The 21,548-nt window shown below is 40.6% G+C and overlaps 2 protein-coding genes across 3 annotated transcripts in view; both read left to right on the plus strand.

Moving 5' to 3' along the window:
- The window catches only part of xrcc4 (X-ray repair complementing defective repair in Chinese hamster cells 4), a 28,897-nt gene extending 22,632 nt beyond the window's left edge, over positions 1–6,265 (plus strand). For both annotated transcript variants that reach the window (XM_053411605.1, XM_053411606.1), the window contains exon 8: positions 5,192–6,265. In XM_053411605.1, the coding sequence (XP_053267580.1) occupies positions 5,192–5,294 (103 nt within the window). In that variant the 3' untranslated portion in view covers positions 5,295–6,265. The remainder of the gene's footprint in view (positions 1–5,191) is intronic.
- Positions 6,266–7,435: 1,170 nt separating this feature from the next.
- LOC128424653 (brevican core protein) overlaps positions 7,436–21,548 on the plus strand; it is a 31,897-nt gene continuing 17,784 nt past the window's right edge. The window contains exons 1-7 of the mRNA XM_053410970.1: positions 7,436–7,763; positions 8,938–9,015; positions 11,235–11,672; positions 13,256–13,430; positions 13,568–13,695; positions 14,321–14,617; positions 18,906–19,766. Coding sequence (XP_053266945.1) covers positions 8,949–9,015; positions 11,235–11,672; positions 13,256–13,430; positions 13,568–13,695; positions 14,321–14,617; positions 18,906–19,766 — 1,966 coding nt within the window. The 5' untranslated portion in view covers positions 7,436–7,763; positions 8,938–8,948. The remainder of the gene's footprint in view (positions 7,764–8,937; positions 9,016–11,234; positions 11,673–13,255; positions 13,431–13,567; positions 13,696–14,320; positions 14,618–18,905; positions 19,767–21,548) is intronic.

Consider the following 21,548-nt stretch of genomic DNA (forward strand, 5'->3'; position numbering starts at 1 on the left):
TATTCACCTAACAGTAGTGGATTGAAAGGTCTGTGAAGATCCTCAGTCAGTGAGGTCATGGTATCTTCAGGAGTTTTACATGTAAACATCGGTAACTGGACTCAAGTTTCTCGAAGATGTTTCACTCTCATCCAAAAGGGTTCTTTGATTCTCACTGACTGGCGGGAAGTTGCGTATATTTAACCTCTTGTGGGTTATTACCTATCATGAGGGTCATGTTGAATATGCAGGTCTTTGACCCATGGACAACTTTTGGACCGTTAATCCATCAACACTCCTACTTTCTCCAAGTGAATCGTGCAGAGGATCTTCTGTTTTCTTCGGACAATCTGCTGACTTTATACAAGGTGACTGGTTGGAGAAAGTCCACAGAAAGTCTGGGTCTTACTCAGACATTTGCCGTCACACATGCAGTCCCTTGCGAAGAATGTTCAGAGGATCTCCGGAGTTCAGTGCATGTCTATAAGCCACGTATTTTAGGTGACTTATAGTTTGTGACGCAGACCAACTTCTTTGTTGAGTGATCATCATATCCAAGTCGATGAAGATGGCTTTACTCACTCCTCTTTCATTTTTTCTTCTCTACCCAAAATAGAGACATTACCATTCTCTAAATAGAGTTTCACTTTGCTTAAAGGGATAGTTCACTGAAAATTCACTCATTATCTACCCACCACCATACCGGTAGAGGGTGGGTTAAGTGTTTGAGTCCACAAAACACTTTTGGAGTTTCAGGGGTAAACAGCGTTGCAGCGAAATCCAATCCAATAAAGACTTGAAATGGCGCCATTTACACCATGTTTTTAGCCTAAATGTCCGCTACCGGAAGTAGAGATGGTACCGCGCTGCCTTGGGTAAGAGCTTTTGTGCAGTGTGGGTATGCAAACCTGTACACAGCTTTAGAGGAGGATATCAGAGGACATTTAGGCTGAAAACATGGTATAAGTGAGTCCAATGTTGGGGCTTCTGGACACTTGGATGAAACCACAGGAGCAGTATGTAGGCGTTTATTGTCTACAAAGAATACATTTTTACTTTTGAAGACGTGGTCACCATTTACTTCAATTGGATTTGACTGTAATGTTGTTTACTCCTTAAACTCCAAAAGTGTTTTGAAGATTCAAACACTTCCCCAACCTCTCCATCAGCATAGTGGTGAGTAGATAATGAGTGCATTTTCGTTTTGGTGTCAACTATCCCTTCAAGAAATTGTGCTTACAATTTCCAAAAGGAGAAATGTATACTCTATAAATACACTATCTGAAAAGACATAACTAGTATCATAAACAGTTTTTGTCACAATTCGGTGCACTGAACCTTGAAGCGATAGAACTTTGGCTTTAACATAATCTGCATCTATATAAAACTATTCCTTCGGCACAACTTGGTCGAGAGTGAATCTCTGTTAAGTGACGTAAGCAAAAGAGCAGTATGCTGCAGCTCTGGTATGTCACTATACCAGCTCTGTGTGGGGGCTCCTGTGCGCCCAATTCCTGAGCTTAACCTCACCTCTCAGGATTAAAGCCACTCTCGTCACGTCCCCTTCTGCCATGTGTTGAAGTCTGTGGTGGTCCTCTGTGGCAGTGTGGAACAGCTTCCTCTCTGCAGTGAACACGTCTCCTGTTTCCTTGTAACTGGTTCCAGCAGTGCAGTGCTCTTTGTCATACAGTTGGTATTGATTTAAACAAGCTCAGGGCCTCCCTTCTCATCGTTACTGTGTGGATGGTTTAAAAGCAGAACATTTCCCATCTTATGTCCTTGTTTCAAAATCCACTTTATTAGCCAAGTATGTTTGTGCATACAAGGAATTTACGTAGATGATGTCTTGTAATTGTAATTCTAAGCTCACAGTGCTTAACTGGGTTTGTGGGTGGTCCACAGGTCACCTTTAATTCAGGTTATCCAGTCATCACCAGTGTTGGTCAATTTACTTCTAAAAAGTAATTAGTTACAGTTACAAATTACTTCTCCCAAAAAGTAATTGAGTTAGTAACTGAGTTACCACATTGTTAGAGTAATTAGTTACTCAGCAAAGTAACTGTGGCGTTATTTTTCATGATTTATAACGCTGTTACGTTCTGTAACATCTTTAACGTCAAAGATGTTTATATTAACTGATTGAAGAATAAAAACACTATATACAGTATTTTAGAACATTTGGTATTTATTTGAACTCAATAGATTGCAGCCTGCCATATGATGCATAGAATTAAAATGAAATTTAAAAGAATCTGGCGGTGCGGCCAGAGGTTCGAGTGCCAGAAGATCTTATACGACTTGCATGGATTTTTCTCAGCGAACGGGATTATTGCCTGGGAGTCGCGTATCGGATTACTTCAAGGACTGAACATTTTCTGGGCACTGGAAGGGGGTGAGAAAGCGTGGACTTGGTTTGATTTGTTTGCGACACTCACCTCGCTCACCTGCAGGCATTTTTGTTTGGGACGTTTTGTTTGGGGATTATATTATGGACCTGGGGGGGAAATATTGATGTGTTGAATGTGTGTAAATACCGCGTTTATGTTTACGGGGCCGCCATGGTTTGCGGGCTCGAGCACGGGGATATGTGGGATTGATGTGGGTTTTGTTTAAATACACTTATAATACGCAACCTTTTTGTGTCGAATTCGTTTATATTTATATTTATTTATTTAGGGGTTAGACCGATAACAAGGTCATCGGTCCAACCAGGGATCTTTCGTTTATAATAACTTGGTCGGGCAGCGCGCAAGGTACACAGCGGGTCGAATCCGCCCGTGTCCTTAAAATTAAAAGCGTAGAGCATTTCCCCTGGGGTTTGAACAGGGTGATTTGTTACAACCGCACGCTTCATTCAACCAAATTGTAGTAACGCGCCACTTTACATTATCAATAACGACGTTGTAACGATGACAAAAGTAATTAATTAGATTACTCCGTTACTGAAAAAGAACTCCGTTAGTAACGCCGTTATACTTAAACGCCGTTACTCCCAACACTGGTCATCACACATGCAGAAGGAGAGGGGCTTTGAATAATTTTCTGCTTTTGTCCTATTATACAAACCTTGGACCTGATTGCTTCCTCCAACACGCAAGTACTGATATCCACATTAATAATGTCACGTGATTTATCCACTCTTGAATTAAAACCTTTTTCTAATGCCATTTTCTTCAGTCAACTTACTTTTGTGCGATAACATTTAGTTTGTTTGTAAAGGTCTGATGTTAGGGCCTGCAATTCTTTTTTTTCCCTCCATGAATCTAAATGAAGTAGAAGTAATTACCTATTTTTTTCTGTGATTTTGGTCTCCACCGTCATCCTGGCCTGTCTGCTGTGTGCTGCTCAGCAGTAAGTGGACAGGCTCTATTTTTTTACAGAAGTTTCCCCTAACACTTTCTCTACTGTGTTCCAAAACAACACAATAAGAGAAGTGGGAGTGAGTCACCAGGGTTGTGCAAACTAAACATCTTTTAACCCAAGAGTGCGCTTGAGTGAAAAGATGCTAAAGCTCTCTGTAGAGCTGTAAGGAATACCAGAATCAGGTGGGCTGATTTAACTTAACAGGTTGAGATGTTTTAATAATTTACATTCATCGCAAACCATCAATGTAGTGCATTTTTACTTGGTTTCTCTAAGAAATCTCACCTATGAGTTGTCATGTGAAAGCAGGTATTCAAATAATGAGTGATTAAAAAAATAACCAGGAAGTGCAGTTACCTATAGTCTACTCTCACAATTCAGACAGTTGTTTTTCTACTTTGCCATACTTCTGATGAATTTGAAGGTACCGTCAACAAATCTCACCTCCAAAAAATTGTTTCACTCTATATGGCTTTATAAGAAGGGAAGTGAGAAAAAACTTATATCCAAAAAATAATGGCATGAAGAATCCAGGTCCAGGCGCTTAAAGTGGTTTGAAAAATGTAAAAGGCCTTTATTTATTTTTTTACATGTATTCCCTTCATGAGCAACAGTGGTTTGAGGGACACCGGTAGCGCTCCTGCCATCGCTTTCATTTACAGGGAAGTGTTCTGGTTAATTCATGGTGTTGAGTTTGCATTGAATTGGGTCAATGAAAATTAGTATGAATTACCTGGTTTTCTCTGCCGTTAAAATAGAGAGAGACCCAGCCAACTATGAGTCTTCACGTTAAATAGTATTTAATACTTTTGTATTAGTAATAGAAAAATGTTTTTCAGTGTCAGTGAGAACTGGACTCATGTTGATTCTATCTTTAAATATTGTTTTTGTCGGCACTAGTAATGGCATCAGTCTGCACTTCTCCCAGCCGAGAAAGAATCTGGAACATCACTCCAATCTACAAAGAATACATTGTTAAACAGCCCAAATATTGTTTTTTAATCACAGAGTTTTAGAGGTTCTGGTAAAACAAAAGTTTTCTTGCTTTTGGACAGAACCAGGCTTGCTTGTCTTTGTTTATGCTAAGCTAGGCTAGCGAACAGTTCGCTGTAGTTTTTATAGTCACTGCAGTTGTGAGAGTGGTGGCAGTCTAAACAATTAACAATTTCTACCCCCCCCCCCCCCCCACCAATTAGTTTTTTATATATAGCCATGGTGACCAGTTGGACTACTGCCCTTGCCCCCTCCCTTCTGTTTCACTCCTTCTCTCCCTTGATCCCCTCTTGCCCTCTTTTCTCTGCTATTCACTTTGCATCTTTGATCCCTCATCTTCTGTATCTCTGAAATTCGGTTTTCCTGCTCTTAAACATCACATGATGCCACCTTCAAGTGAATACAGAATGCAGGAGCATCTGTGAAGTAGAAACCTGAAATAAGCACAAGCCTCTACGTGGTAACATTACTTTGTTGTAGACCACTTAACATGGGGGAGCTGCTGGGCCTTGATTATACACATACACGTACATACGCACACACACGCACACACACAAACACCTACCTATCTACACACAGGTATAAAAGTTGCACATGTGTTTCTAGTCTTGCTCCCTATGGGCCACATGATACACTTCCCGTCTCAACAGGAAAACTCTCCTGTAAACCAGCCTCATTAGCCCACTGACCTGTGTGTGTGTGTGTGTGTGTGTGTGTGTGTGTGTGTGTGTGTGTGTGTGTGTGTGTGTGTGTGTGTGTGTGTGTGTGTGTGTGTGTGTGTGTGTGTGTGTGTGTGTGTGTGTGTGTGTGTGTGTGTGTGTGTGTGTGTGTGTGTGTGTGTGTGCGTCCTGCACAGGAGTGACTCCCCTGCAGGATCCAGTAAGCAGCAGACTCCCCAGCGCTCTACAGATGCTGCAGCAGCAAGTTCACAGGCAGAGGACCTGTTTGAGGATTTTTGACCAATCCCCTCCCGACCGTGCTGTACAGATAAACTGATGTATGTTGGTATAGTTCTGATGTTTTTATACAAGCCCTGAGGCTCAAGTGTGAGTTTTTGGCCAGGATAAAAATATTTTTTCCACCAGTGGAAACGATATAAAGGCAAAGTTGACGAAACTACCAGTTCAACATAGAAAGTCACGACCACAGCCGTAAGGATCGGAGGACTTCTTGTCATCACCTTCACAGACAGTGTAGGTCCCTGTCTGCTGCTCATTAGCTGGCAGAATTTATAGTCATGGGGAGGGAGTTAAAAATCAACAAAGAATTATGATAGGATGCAGCATGAGCAAACACCCCTGGGAGCATGATAAGTCATCACACAGCTGAAAGTGTTTTACATGAAGAGGAAAAACAGACACTTAGATGTAAAAATATTATGAAACTCTAAAAGAATCTTCAAATCTTAAATGTTTAAATGATACTTTTTCCAGCTGATAACTTGAGTGTTGGTTAGCTACCCTGAGACATGGAGGACATTATTTAATATTAACTACTTTATCTTTTGGTTAATGCTGCAGATGAATGGGAAAGTATCTGGGCTCTGGCTGTGATAATACACTGGACAATGAAAAACACAATACTGTGATGGTGTTTTACACATTTGAGGTTAATCAAGTTACCTGAGTAGTCAACTGCTCGCCCCACCACAGACCAGAGATATTAGTGAAGAGCACTGTCTAACATGTCACACTGGCCATTCGTTTACAGCATGATTCACAGCATTGTCATCAAACCTCCTCATTCAGTTTCTCAATTCAGTCGTTCCTTTGATTCGTCACCTGACTGTGACGTTCAGGGGACTGATGTTTATGAATCATTATGTATTTTCAAGATGTATTACATTATAAATTGTGGTTTTTGTGATAACATATTCACAAATGTTTCTACAAAATTTGTATTTGTATCAATAAAACATGTAAATATTGTGTTTTAAATTGCACTGTGTGTATTTGTACATGTACGTGTCAGTTTCTTAAACCCTGTTCACACCTGGCAATTTTATGTGTCCCAGATGATCACAGGAACAGGTGGGAAAGCAAAAAGCATCCTGGATATGTTTATGAGATCTTATGACTTGGATGACTCAGAGTTGGGCTGGTCTTTTCATGCTCATTTTTGTTTTAGCTATGTGACCGTAAATGTGTCCAGAGCCACAATGAAAGTAAAAGGCTTAAAATCCTGTTGGGTTGGAAGCTGCCGTTTAGAGAAAGCATCTTACTGCTGCTGCTGTCACTCATGTTTTCTCAAAATGGCAGAGAATGTTGTGTGAAAGCTCCGCCCACACCTACTGACCTGTGTGGTTCCAACCGTACACTGTATATAAAGATGGATGACGCATCCTCACTTCCTCCCACGATCCTTGAAAATATCAAAAAATGATTCTGCATATAAAAGCTACAATCTTGACTGACTGCAGTAGAGATCATTGGAGCCAGATCCCTGCCCAGTAGCGTTTGGGGAAGTAGTAGTGAGTTCCCATCGATACCAGCACTTGAGCAATCGTGAGTCAATCTCAGCTGTCTATCATGACTTTTACCCCATTTTCATAACATTATATGTATCTGAATATTAGCACTTGAACAAACATCAGTTGATAAAAACCACCTCAAATGACAGAAACCATGATTGTGATATTTTCTTTACGTTTAAGGTTGTTCCATGTCCCATCTACTAACATGGAAGAAGCAGTATTTAGGATACAGCAGCCTGCCACAAAGTAGACATCAAGAAACTTTGGCTTCACTTTTCGGGAGTCTTCCATATTAATACAGTCTATGGTTCCAACTTCTGAAAAAGCAATGCATGGAGCTGGTTCTAGGTTAGGTACCAGCACAGCATCACTGGAAACCGGCTAATTGCCACTAATTCTAAATATACTGTCAAGATGCATTTAAGGAAATTTAGTATCCACAGTCTTTGGAGCTTTATCCTGAGACAGGCCATTCCTCTGCCTCTGCTGAACTGATTTAGAAAAATATTTTATTTATTTATTTTAGTCTCTGGTAAATCCTTCATTCTCGATGGATGAACGGCATTAAATCAGTGGAATGACCCTTTAATGTGGAAGTGTTTCTCCCACTCAGGCTTTCCCCATTCTCACTTCCTCTGACTACACCTCCCACTCTCTCTTATTCATCCTGATTCTGTCCCACAACCCCCACCCAGCCTCCAGTGGGCGGTGTGCGGACATGTGCGCCCCTCCTCTCCCATAGTGGCTGCATAATAGTGGCCGTGGAATGGATTTGAACTTGCAACCAGAACTGAGAGGTGGAAGAGGTCCGGACATCAGACGTCTGTGAGAGAGGAGCCGCTGCACCACAGGGATCAAACCTCCGGGACTTTCGTTTGCAGTACTGAAGTTTTCACTGATAACCCGGACACAAGCCAGCTGGATTTTCTGACTTTTTATAAATAGTGTTAACAAGGTAGGATATTTTACTAAATTTGTTTTTAATTTCCTGTTGAAGTTTCGGGCACAGAATCTAGTGTAAATAGTTTTCAGAAGGGAACATGAAGCTGATTCTCCGGTGTGCGCGTCTCTCATCCACAGGAGCAGTAGAGATGGTGGGTGGGGAGGAATGTTCCCACACTGATAATAGGGAATGATGAGAGAAGTGATAAGTTGGGACCAGTTTGGTCCGTTTACATCCACTGATAAATTCACCACGTGATGTGTTGATTAGCTTTATCACCACAGCGATGCGGGCATCTGGTTCACTGACAGCTGTGACCGCATACGTCTGTTCCATTCTCTCCAGTGTCATTAATGTCACATAATACAGAATATTCTATTAATATATGTAGAAATACATGCTCCATAGATCCTTTACTAAAGTAAAAGTAAAATACACCACTTGAAACCGTTCTGAATGCACAGTTTACCTTTGTTGATGATATTCATGTACTTTGATTTAAGTATCAAAAGTATTCACTCTGCAGACTGGCTTATGTAAGTGTAAAATCATCATATACAGTATTGTGTTGTATCCAAACCCTGAAGTTGCAAAGTACAGAGTAATTAAAGTATATATGATAAAACCTTGATGGAGTAGAAATATGAAACAGGTTAAAGTGAAAATACTCAAGTAGAGCAAGTATTTCAAAACCAATAGAGCTTGAGTAAAATCAGAATCAGAATTATTATTATTGCCAATTAGATTTGCATATATTGGAAATTGCCATGATGTGGTTGGGACACTTTACATAAAACAAAACAACAATATATACAGTAAGACAAGTACTGTATACTTTCCTCCAATTTCACTAGGTACACTGTGCTGTTATAAACCCTGAATCATATTGAGCTGCTCAGCTCTTTCAGTTATGTTTCCCATATTATAGGGCGGACCAAAAAACACCTCAGTGTTAGCATGACAACCAGTGGAAGAACGACTCAGATCTCCAGTGGTCATTTACTCAACAGGAAATTACTGATTCATTGTTTGTCTTCTTTTCTCAAGTAAAGATGCTAAAGTCTAAATTGGCAGACAATAGAAAAGCCTGCATTCAACTGAATTTGTCATTCTTTTACTGTTTTTCCCTGACACTGAACCGAACTAAATTTTGTATCATCACTGAATTTTCCATATTTTTCCGCAGATTGTTTTGAGATGTTTCCTCATATCCTCACATACCTGCTGTGTCTGGTGTGTCTGTGTTCTGCTCGTCCTCAACCAGGTGAGTCACCTGTTGCCGAAAACAACTAGAAAACAATGGGACTGAAGCCTAAAACCAAACTTTGTCCCCACTCATCAGTTTTTCTTTTCTTTCCTCATGCGCCTCTTACATAGGCCTAAAAACACACATGCCAGGTTGCAAGTCCAAGACCGACAGTGGAAAGAGATTAATGCTCCAGCACACGAGGACACATTCACTCTGATTTGGAAATCTGTTCTGAGCATGTGTTTTCCAGTAATCACACTCTCACTACGTATAGCCTCTTGCATCTTGCAATCAGACTGTGGAAGCCAGAGTCTGATTGCTGCTGCCTTTGCTGCCAACATTGAAAAGCCAAACTTCCATGGCCCTGAAAAATCATCCAATGTGTTAATTATACTATATTATTGCTTATCCTTGAAGGGTCACATTGAGCCTAAAGTTGGTTACACTCTATAGAGGTCGCCAGGTTTGGCATGTGGACCCAGTTCAGATCTGGTATTGTCTGTCCTGGGTGATACTGACAGTGCTAAGAGTGTGAACCCACCCAAATGGATGTTGAGATCCAATCCCAAAGACATTTACACCTCACATTCAAACAAATATTTGGATCCTGCAACCACATAGTAGGCGTCCTGTTTTCTACACTTTGTTGCTGCATCCTGGGTTTAGGACGGAAATAATTGTTATTGATTTAAAGAAATGCAAATAAGCCAGAGTGTTTTTTTTTATCTCTGATAGCAGGATGATAATCGCAGCAGGCAGACTATTGTCCACCACTGATACAGCACGGAAGAAAAAGGTCTGGCTAGGCAATACTAAAGAAAAGGAAACATCCACAAATACTTACAGAAATCATACTTAAAATATGGAAGTTTGTTTATGATTATTATCTTGATGTTCCTCAATATTAGCGTTTGGCTGTCAAGGAGGAATTCCATATTTATTTTTAGAATAATACATTTTGGTTCAGCTTACAAGTCAATTTAATTTTGTATCCTCATTTCTTTATAAACAGACAGTCTTTACATTTTAAAATGTACGGGTGCATTTCTCTGGGCTGTAGCACTGAAGTTGGTGAGCATGCAGTACCAAATTTCAGCTTTATTTCCTACCATTGCATACATGAACTAGCATTCCCACTAAACGTGGCTCTCTCTGAGGTTTCTACATATTTTTACCCTGTTAAAAGGGTTTTTAGTAGTTTTTCCTTACTCTTGCTGAGGGTTAAGGACAGAGGATGCCACACCCTGTTAAAGCCCTATGAGATGAATTGTAATTTGTGAATATGGGCTATACAAATAAAATTTGATTGATTGATTGATTGATAAACGACCTACTGTGGTCTGTTTTTTGCTCAGCAAAAGGCTGAAGTATCTCAGAAACTGTGTGAAGGATTTTTTGGACATTTGGTTCTGACATTCAGGCTCCCCTTCAGAATGAACTGTAACAATTCTGGTGGTGCTCTGATTTTTTATCTAGCGCTTTCATCAGTTCAAGATTTTGATGTGTCCTATATTTCGGTTTATGATTTTCTAAACCAACAAAATCCCCATCCCCACCAACCTCTTATGTACTTTGTGTTTTGTGCTAATTAGCAAATTCTAGTGTTCTAAAACACGAGACTAAGATGGTGCACACAGTAAATATTATACCTTCTAAAGATCAGTATCTTTAGAAGGCCTCTTGAAAACTTATTTGGAACAGTTCGGATCATATATTTCATCATGAACACTTCAGATTAACATGACTTTTTCTAGGTCTCCTCCTTTAATATACACAACTTTTATATACACAGCCTGTAGTCTTCAAAGAAGACAAACATATGACAATTCATAATTAAACAGCTCTTAGGAGTTTGTATGATTAATTTGGGTTTATGGCAAAGATATAGGTTTTCAATTTTTTCTAGCACATTACAATGCAGTTTTTGCGATTCACCCACACAGTACAATGGATCTATTTACACTGAGAAGGGGAAAGGACACTTCAACGTGTGTAATTGGGAGAACTGGATTTAACCAGTGACCTTCTGGTTAGAGGATGATGGATCCCCATCTCCTGAACTCAGTTTTTGGGAAAAAAAATTGACAGCTGTATAAATGACAAATGAAAACAGACTTTTCAGACAACTTCGAGTGTGACTCTTAATATGAGGTCAGCAGATCTAGACAGTTACTGTGTATTACACCATTAGACACAAAGACAAACACACTCTCATGCAGGATCCTGTTTTCCAGCCCCACCACACTCAGCGAGAGTGGAGAAGAACTCACCTGCAACCGGCTCTCTGTCAGGCCGAGTGGTGCTGCCATGTCACTTCTCCATGATGCCAGACTCTCCCAGCAGCTTGACATACACTCCCTCCACCACCACACACACCTCGACACCTGGACCTCTCCTCCCTGCTGATGCTCCTCAAACTGAGGAGCAGCTGAGAATCAAGTGGACAAAGCTGGAAGGAGAGGGAGAGAGGGTGGTGCTGGTGGCCCAGGCAGGGTTGGTCAAAGTGGGGCCAGAATACAAGAGCAGGGTGTCTGTGCCCAGTCACCCGCTGTCGGTCGGGGACGCCTCTCTGATCATAGGGAAGCTAAGGGCCAGTGACGCAGGACTGTACCGCTGTGAGGTGATGCATGGGATGGAGGATACTCAGGACACTGTAAGCCTTAATGTCACTGGTGAGTCAAGCACACACACACACACACACACACACACACACACACACACAAATGCAAACACACCTACATACATACATATACACGCAGCCAATTGTTCGCTTTTATTGGTCACATTAACAGTCCATGTTAAGAGTCTACAAACTGGTTCATTGCCTGAATCCAGATGTGAAAAGCTGGTAGAGAGTTCACTGATGCTTTCATAGGGGGAGGCGCTGTTCTAAATATTAATTCAAGCTTGTGCACATACTATTTGCATGAAATCTGCACAGACAAAGCATTTCACATTATTAATGGTTCAGATAACTACTGATTTAATACTGTGAGACCCCACCCAACTATACTGTGTGTAGTGAAAGGGACAGGGCTATACAGGTAAAACAAGTTTTCTGCAGTAACACAGTGATAGTTATCTGTTCATCCATGGGTACATTGTAAACAGGAGCCTATTCAGCCATTTTTAATTGTGACTGTTTTCACTGAAGTGGTAGGCCACAGTGTAACTCACTGCTTCCAGGGACCCTTAGGTTTCCTGCTTACATACAAAGAATAATTACAGCTCTTATAACATTAACTCAAGTTTTTCTATTTGGAATTATTGATATATATTAGTGTAAAACCAGTGTATTACACCAACGATTTGTCCCAGACAGAAATTAGATACTTCCAGCCACAGAAAGTCCAATCATTACACAACAGAACAGGGAAACATAAACCAGTCCGCTATTTCAGCTGTCATCCTCAGACTACATGTCCCTGTTGTCCCGTGTCATTAGCTCCTTTATTTTCTGCTGGAATCTGTGAGGATATCCTGGCAGAGCTGCAGGAGGATGTGAATAGATGACTGAGCTGGTAAATGGAGAGTTGTTTATCGCTCATAGGGGGCGTCTTTGTCAGCAGCTGCTGGACAAAGCTCTCTGTTCAGTATTAATGTGGAATCTTTGTAAATGTCTGAGAGCAAGGGTTCGCTCATTAGATGGATAATCTTCCTCAGAACGCTTTGGGGTTTCCACTGGATGAGCTCTGATGGCAGGAGCCCAGACATCTTTAATATTCACTGAAGTGTGATGTCCGATGCAACTTTGACCGTCATGTACAACATATTATATATAGTATATGCAGTATATATTCTATACTGAAGGTCTGTCTTGAAAGGAAACCCCTCTTACAGAAAAAGGCTACTGCACTTCTTCTTATCCAGCAATACTGAAGTAGATCTAAAGCTATTGATCAATCATTTCCTGACTAGCCGATAAGTCGATCAAGATAATCAATCAGTGGAAATTTTGACAATGAATTAATTGTTTTCTTAATTATTTTTTTTTTTCTGTCACATATTGGATTTTTAATTGAAGTAAATAACATTTCTACTTAGTGTTGGTACAAATAATAAAAGAAGTAGACCACAAGCATAAAAATAACCAAATAATATCTAAATAAATTAACAAAAAAGAGATGACTCAGTAACAATTACAGATTGGACACAAACACCATTCCAAATGAATCACCATGTTGCTCTGCGACTGCAGCCATCGTCACTGCACAACTCTGCATTATTTATAATATTGTTTATCATTTGTGTCCAGGTGTTGTGTTCCACTACAGAGCCAACATCAGCCGCTACACCCTGGATTTCCCTGGAGCTGTGGAGGCGTGTCATGCTGTCGATGCCTCCGTCGCTACACCAGAGCAGCTGAGGGCTGCTTTTGAGGACGGCTTGGACCAGTGTGATGCAGGCTGGGTCGCCGACCAGTCAGTCAGGTGTGTTTTAAAATAATTATCTGTCATTGTGCTGGAAGTCATTTTCAGAGAACATAAGGTTTGTTAGGACTTATACATTGACAGAAATAACTTGATATGGGGATTTGCTCTTAAATTCTGTGCACTGCCTTTTATAGATATCCAATCACTGTGCCCCGTCATGGCTGTGCAGGTGATCTGATGAACAAGCCAGGAGTGAGAACATACGGCATCCGACCCCCCACAGAGAAATATGATGTGTACTGCTTTGTAGACAAATTTCACGGTAAATTCATTCAAATAATTACATTTCACGAAAGAGTGGGAGCAGATAGCTAGCAAAAATGTATTGATCAGCAACGTTTGGTCTTAACACACCTTTGTTCATTGTAATAATAACTCTTTGTGTCTACAATTTCTCATTCTTGTTTGCATTTGATGCAGCACTTCCCTCCAACGGTCACATTGATTTTTTAACTGCGCCTTTTTTTAAATATGATTTTTTACCTTTCTTTATATTTCTTAGATGCTCCACTCCATGTTTTTTCTTTTCTCCACTTCTCCACTCAAGGTCTTCTGGTTTCATTGTGGGGCCTTTGACCATATTGCATGATATTTAGAAGCAGTAGCAACAGAATCTGTCCAAGTCCACTTTTGAGTAAACAAGTTATAAATGTGCCCTGAATAATGACAAGTTTGAAAATGTGTGACATAGTCAAAAGCTCCACAAACAGCGAATGACTGAAGATTGCTTTAAAGATCTTCTCTCTGCAAGGTCAAGATTGATCTGTTAATGTGCAAAAATATTCTAATGTATACTTTGGTTTAAAGTAAACAGCCTCCATACATTGTAAAAGTGCTTTTACACCACCGAACCTTTGACTAACTTTATCTTTCTGCTTTGTCTGAAGGGGAGGTTTTCTACCCTCCATCTATTAGCGTTAAAGTCACCTTGCAGCAGGCAAGAGAGGAGTGTGAGAAACACGATGCTGTGTTGGCGTCGCCTGGTCAGTTATTTGCAGCCTGGAGGGCGGGGCTGAACAGATGCGACTACGGTTGGCTGTCTGACGGCAGCGCCCGCTACCCCATCACCCTCCCCAAACCTCAGTGTGGAGGGGGCCAGCTGGGCGTTCGCACACTGTACAAGTACGAAAACCAAACTGGCTACCCAGACCCCTCGGAAAAGCATGGACTTTTCTGCTTCAAGGGTAAGGATGAAAGCCACAGTTCCTCTTACATAACATAATAAATAATCACAGTTGTATAAATTATGTAAATAAGCAAAACTTAATAAAGCAAAAACGTATTCTTTGAAAGAACTAGTTTGTGCAACAACGTCTAAAATAAGGTTCCCTTGAAGGCAGGAAGAGGAGCATGCACAGCCATCTAACGGTTTTCACATTTTTTAGAGTCTCAACACCATGATTCGTAAAAATGGAGATCTTTTCTGACAAAATCATTTTTAAGATAAAAATGTGCAATAGAAAATTGATGATGAGAAATCCCAGATTTCCTGAAGAGTTGAAGTACTGCAGTAGTTTTCAGCCATTTTGGCTTATGTCCCCTAAAAGGTAAGACAATGGATGCTAGTAAGCAGGGGGATTTTCTATTGGCTCAGAAGTCCTGATTAAGTAAAACTCTCCAGGCTCCCCCATAAAGTCTCGAAGAGAATGTATTTTTTGTCCTGTGAATCATCTTGAGACTTTTAAATCTAACAAGGTCATTTGTCTCTCATGATGCTTTATGTACGGTAGTTGGGCATGAATAAATAATAATGATTTTGTTCCTTCCACTCCTGTAATTTAGCACGAAGTCAACTCAAGTCAGTTTATTATTCTAACTTTTTTTTTTGTGAAGTTAGACAAAAAATTTAAGAAAATTAAGATTTAAATGAGAGGATATAATATACGAATAAAGACAAACAGTTTTAAATATAGTTTTTCAATAAAAACTGTATATGACCATTTAAGGTTAAATAAATAAATAAATTTAGGCTAACTCAGCTCTAGACTGATCCATAAGTCAAAATCACTGACACATACATGACCCCTGAAGTCAGAAGATAACTGACGTCAGAAACGATGAGGTGTGTTATGGCTACGAGCACACTACAATCTGCAGTCACTTAAAAGCAGTGGAGCATAAAGACGAGGAAACACAGAGGGATGAGAGACAACAAACAGTATTAAAAACCAAACAAGAGAAGAATGAACCTTCCACTACCCTGTTTATGGTGGTTTTTTATGAGGGGAAAAAACCAACTCCCTGCACTCTCACACAGATACTGCAGAAAATGGACAGATCCCTAATGCTTCACAGCTGGACCCTGCCCAAAAACACACACACACACACACACACACTCACACACACACACACACACACACACACACACACACACACAAACACACACACACACACACACAAACACAAATACAGATTGACAGACAGACAGACACAGGGAGGAGGAGAAGGTGGAAAAGTGGGGGATTGCAGAGCTAGTTCTCCCATAAGTAACATCATCGTTAAGAAGCACTCAAAAACACAAACCTTAAAAAGAGAGGTCAGCTCAGTGTGTGCAGTGTGAAGTAGATATGCAGCAAACGAACTGATTATACACTCTGATTATGATGCTTTACAGATGATATAATTACAAGCAGTCTCTTGTCTGGCAGCGTCAAGGTACTTTCTGGACTTGAAGACTGCGTGATGTTTTCTGCCAAGCATTAAGTGAGGTGGTAGAGCTGCAGGAGAGAGTTAATGTACAGAGAAGTGACAGTATGAGGACAGACCCCAGCCCAGCCAGATGAATCCAGCTCGCCAAACACATGACATCATATCTGGGCAGGGCCGAACACGCAGCCAGGGTCGTGGTGCGAAAGACCAGAGCAGAATACTGAGACTCCCCAGAGTCTGCATGCCAGTCAGCAGTAAACACCATTAGTATGTTCGGCAGTGGAAGAAGTACTCAGATCCTTTACTCAAGTAACATAATAAAACATAAAATGTTAAACTGTTTACTTATAAGTAAAATCTAAATCTCAATTAAAAACAAAGGAACGGACCCTGGCAGCTAAGTTCCATTATACCATTACAATAGAAACAAAGGTGCAACTGCAACAGAGGGAACCGAAGATGGCCCTCTGATTGTTTTATTGCGTTACAACCAAAATACACCCATGATCTATAGATACCAAGTAAAAACCCTTTGAGCCACAAAGTGGATTTGGAAACAAACCAAATGCACTTGCTCCATGATGTTAACATACAACCCGTAGACCTCTTGAAAGTGAAACAACTAGACAATGACTGCGTTTGAACCTGTTGTCTAGCTATCAATATTGTACCATATTTCAGAATTACAAAATAACACAAAAGATTGGTGAATAAATGATGACATGCCATGACTCACGCATCACAGATGTAGGACCATTGCTTTTTAACAAACCAAAAATTTTGTCAAGCAGGTTTAATCTAAGATTAAACATGTCATTTAAATATCAGTTATCAAATGTTTGAATGTAAAATTATATTCTGTGAAGTAGCAGTATTTGAATAGCATTAAAATGGAAATACTCTGGCAAAAGTACATCACAATCACATGTAAAACATAAGTTAATCTACTCAGTTACTTTCCTCGTGCTGGCAGAAAGAGTTGGAGGAAGTGTGGAAGAAGGGAACCCCACCTACCCCTCACCCCATCCATCCTTATGAAGGAGAGTCAATTACATCTCGTTTATTGGAGCATTATGTCAGTGACGTTCAAAGCCTGCTGCTTACTCCCAAGACACTAACTACATGAACTCAGCACTTAGACACACACAAAGCACAACATTGTATGTATGTTTGGGACCCGGGTTTCCTGTCTTTTCTCATATGGTATGTATTCGACATAATGAGATAGAAATCTTCGCTAAGCAGCGGACTATTTTGAAGAGGTCTTTGCAAGAAAAGCCTTGTGGTCTGTTCAGAGTTGTGACGAGTGTTTGTTTAGAGTAGAAAGAAGAAGATGGATTTAGGTTTTAGCGAGGGAATTAGTGTGTGTCGCTCTCTGGACAACATTTCCTGAAACAATTAGGCTTTCAGTCACTGTTATTTTTCTGACACCACTGGCTCTCTCGTCATGTTTCAAAAATCAAAGCTGCTAAATTTCCTTTTATAGTCTGCTGTAAGATAACAGCAGTCCTACAGCAGCATGATTAGCATTTTCCAGATAGAGCCAGTTTCTTTTTTGAATGAGTCATGATAATACTGATTCACTGGGCAAACATCTCTTCTTGGATATAGCTGAAGGGGGCTGTTTTCTAAAGGGCCAGACTGTAGCCCATTCTTGACAGATTAGGGAATAATCGACACTGCTGTGGAGCATTTGCCAAAGAATACCATGTTGATTATTCCATGGTTATTGTTATCTCGCTATGTCAGTATAGCTTTTGGCAGAACCTTTTTGGTGTGGCATTCATACCCAGTCAGACATCAGAAATGTGATACTCAGCCTTTTGCATATACAGTACATGACGTGACGGTCACTAATATCAGACAGAACTTCAAGATATCATTCACTCTGACATTCATGAAAATTTGTTATGCAGACAATTCTCAAAATCGGCAGTTGGGGACTCCTGAGGGTTAAATTACAGTCTTAAAATTATAATTCAACTGTTCTGATCAATTAATTTTTTTTGGGCTATTTTTCTTCCATTACATGTCTTTCAGACTAGTGGAAATAAACATTCCGAATTCACATTTAGTATTTTGTCATACTTTTTATATCACAATAGAAATCTTTAAAGGACGTTTTCTTTTAAATGCCAGAATCTCCACTTCAGTGTCAATTACATTCAGTAAACACAGCTGTTTTATTCCTGTCTGTAATCCAGAGTTTTTTCATGGTGTCCGTTGTATGTATCATTCATATCTTGTTTTATAGATTTTTTAGACCCCTAAAACATGGCAAAAGTAGATTTTCTAATTATGCTATCCAAAATTGTTTCTGTAAAAACATTTGGTTCTGACCAATGTCTTTCTTACCTGTGGGTGTCCCTCTCGGCAAATATTGCAGATGATGTTACCTGACTCACAGGTCTCTCTCTTCAAGTCTATGATGGACATAACACTCTCCTGGTTTTAATCAGTATAAAACATGAGCAACTGTTTATGAAGATATTTCATTTAAAAAAGACTCAGAGGTACTTCAAATCCTTCGGTGCGCTTCATCAGGAACCATCTGATCACACATCTTCAGTTTCTATAACATACGCAGCAAAGTCAAGCTAAATATTATAGTGTTCAGAAATCCGTCTGCGTCTTAAATGAACTCTTGGTTTATGGGTGACCTTTTGATGAATGTAGTGACTATGGCAACATGTTTTCTTTGGAATGCAACAAGAAAGTTTAAGTTTTAAGTTTAACTTAACCGAAATGACTGTAACGTTTATCAAGTGAGACCCATGCTGCTGTAAAGGTAAGATGGAAATACTTTGCTTCCCTCTCTTACAGCCTATCTACCAGAGCCGACTACCATGAGCCCAGGGACGACTCCAGCTGTGTACAAACCTCAAGACCCAAAATACGATCCCAACACTACAACACTGTGGTCACTCTCAGACCCTGAAAGGGCTGAAATTCAAACAAGAGGACCAGAGCCGGCTGCATACTCTCCAACAGAGAGGCCACACACAGCCTCCCCAGATCAACTTGGGGCCCTCCACGCCTCCCCCCACACCACAGCTTCAGTGAACCCCACTCCCATCTTAGACTACGATGATGTTCAAAGTTTCGACATCAACAAGGTGGAGTCGGTACCAGTTAGAGGACACGTTGTGGTCCCCATGGAGCTCCCTCCCTTACCCACCCTCCTCTCCCAGACTGAACAACTTGACATCTCCCAAGGGGGGGAGTTAGGGGGCCAGGCGGGGTCGGGCCGAGGTGAGAGTGGGCAGGGAGGCAGCGGTGACGACGGCTCCAGTAGGGCTGAGGCAGGAGCAGTGGAGACCCCATCACAGGTGTCGGCAGAAGCCGTATCAATACCGAGTCAGCTTCAAGAAACGACCACTGGGCCGGAGCTGAGCGTGGAAACCACATTGAGACCATCACAGCTTCCAGAGATCACCACACAGAACGTTGTCCCAGAGGTGCTCTTCCTAAAGGTCGTCAGCCCAGAGCCGGGCCTCCCTGCTGGTAGTGGAGATGATGGGCGAGAAGATCCTGCCATGGTTTTTAAAGAGGACGTCACCACTAGAGTGACGCACACTTTTGACCTTGACCAATCGCCGTCCATTCCTGCTGTAGGTGGAGAGTCAACAGCCAAACCCCCATTCCATCTCATCATCGTCAATGTGCACAGCCAGAATCAGTCAGGTAAGCAGGTCTTTTGGTTGTTTAATAGCTTCCCTCATTTTGCAGCTGATCACACACACTTTATTGAGGCAGCTGCAGTGTTACTTTTTTATATCGTAAAACTTAAGTTTCTACCTCACTAGGAGTGCTACTTAATATTTACAAAAGATCTATGAACAAAACAATAAAATATACAATTAACGTTCTCCAAAGTACGTGTTGGTAGGCATCTATTTCTGAGCTGTGGACTGAACCAAGCTAGCTGTATCCCTCTGCTGAGAAAGTAGCTACCTGTACTTTCCTTTTAAAGATAAGTTTTGAACATACAGTAACTTCTAAATTTTTGAAGATGTTTTATGTCATGTCTCCACAATTGAAACCTATATTTGTTCGTATGTGACCTGCACTGCATTTCCCATTGCACCTTTTTTCAACCGTCTTGGGCTTTGGGACCCAAAAGTTCCACGTGAAATATGAAACTGCTGGGTCTTTTTCTTTCAGAATGACCTCATGTTTGTTACGGCGTGCTGTCGGCGACTAAACACTAATCTGCTCAATCTGATTTCGTGTTGTTTGTTGTCTTCATAGGAAAAAGCTAAGGGTTTGTCACCTTTGTTTTTGAGCACACTCACCATCACACACACGCACACACACACACACACACACACACACACACACACACACACATACACATTGTTTGCAGAGCCAGATGTGGAAAGTTATGAAGTCAGTCATCTCCACTTGGCCAGTTTTGTTGCTTAACATGATGTAAACACATCACAGCGCCTCCCGTGGGGAAGCAATGGAGCCCAATGAACAGTCAAATATATCACAGCAAAACTGTCTTTAGCTTCACCTCTCTGTCTTTTTCTCACACACAAGGATTCTCTGGTGGTCCGATGGAGTGATTGGCCTCTGTTCACTTTGGCAGGCTTGTCTATAGAGCTGTGTGTTAAAGTTCAGGTTTAAATTTCTGTCAAAAGAGCTGGAAACAAAACATTGAGTTGACCTTACTCCAATGAAAGAAGGTGTCCAATAGGCATACACCCCAGGGAAATCCAAATCATTTTCGAATCCTTAAATGATAATATTATTTTTTTCAGAAGTATTTTCCTGATCAGTTGGTTAATCATTCTCTTGGACCAAAATAACAGAAAATAGTATAAAATAGCAATTTGACCCCTGCAGTTGGACGTTATCTGTTTCAAGAGTTTATTTTATTTGACCAATTGTCCAAAACCCAAGATGTTAAATGTATCTCACATAACAAAGAAAAAAGTCAAAGTTCTCACATTTAAGAAGCTGGAATCAGCAAAAACAAACCTGCAGATTAAACCGGAATGAGAATGAAAGGGACTTCTTATCAGTGTTTCAGGTTTGACATTTTACTGTACAATATTTTATGGAGTAATACAATTTTTGGAGGATGGAATGACAAACATATTTCAGTCATAAATTTTGTTAGGCTCAATGTTAAAGATATTATAAAAACAAAGCAAATAAAAAACAACTATAAATGGTCCTTAACTTAGTCATTCTGGGCTTGTTTAGGGCCCTAAAATCATTAAATCCACCCCTGTATCAACTAATACCTCCCCCTAACCCCCCATCCACAGCCAAGTGGTTCCATCTCTACTAGTTGTATTTGTTATTGAAACGTTAAAGGCCTATTTAATCACATGAGGCCCACCGGCTCACTGTTTCCTCAAACTTGAGGAAATTGGAAAAACTGAAGCATGGATTGTTTTGATGTTAAGTCTCTCCTCTTCCATGAGGTATCAAGTTTTGAGTTCCAAGGAAACT

The sequence above is a fragment of the Pleuronectes platessa genome, chromosome 19, assembly GCF_947347685.1.
Source record: "Pleuronectes platessa chromosome 19, fPlePla1.1, whole genome shotgun sequence".
Lineage (NCBI taxonomy): Eukaryota > Metazoa > Chordata > Actinopteri > Pleuronectiformes > Pleuronectidae > Pleuronectes > Pleuronectes platessa.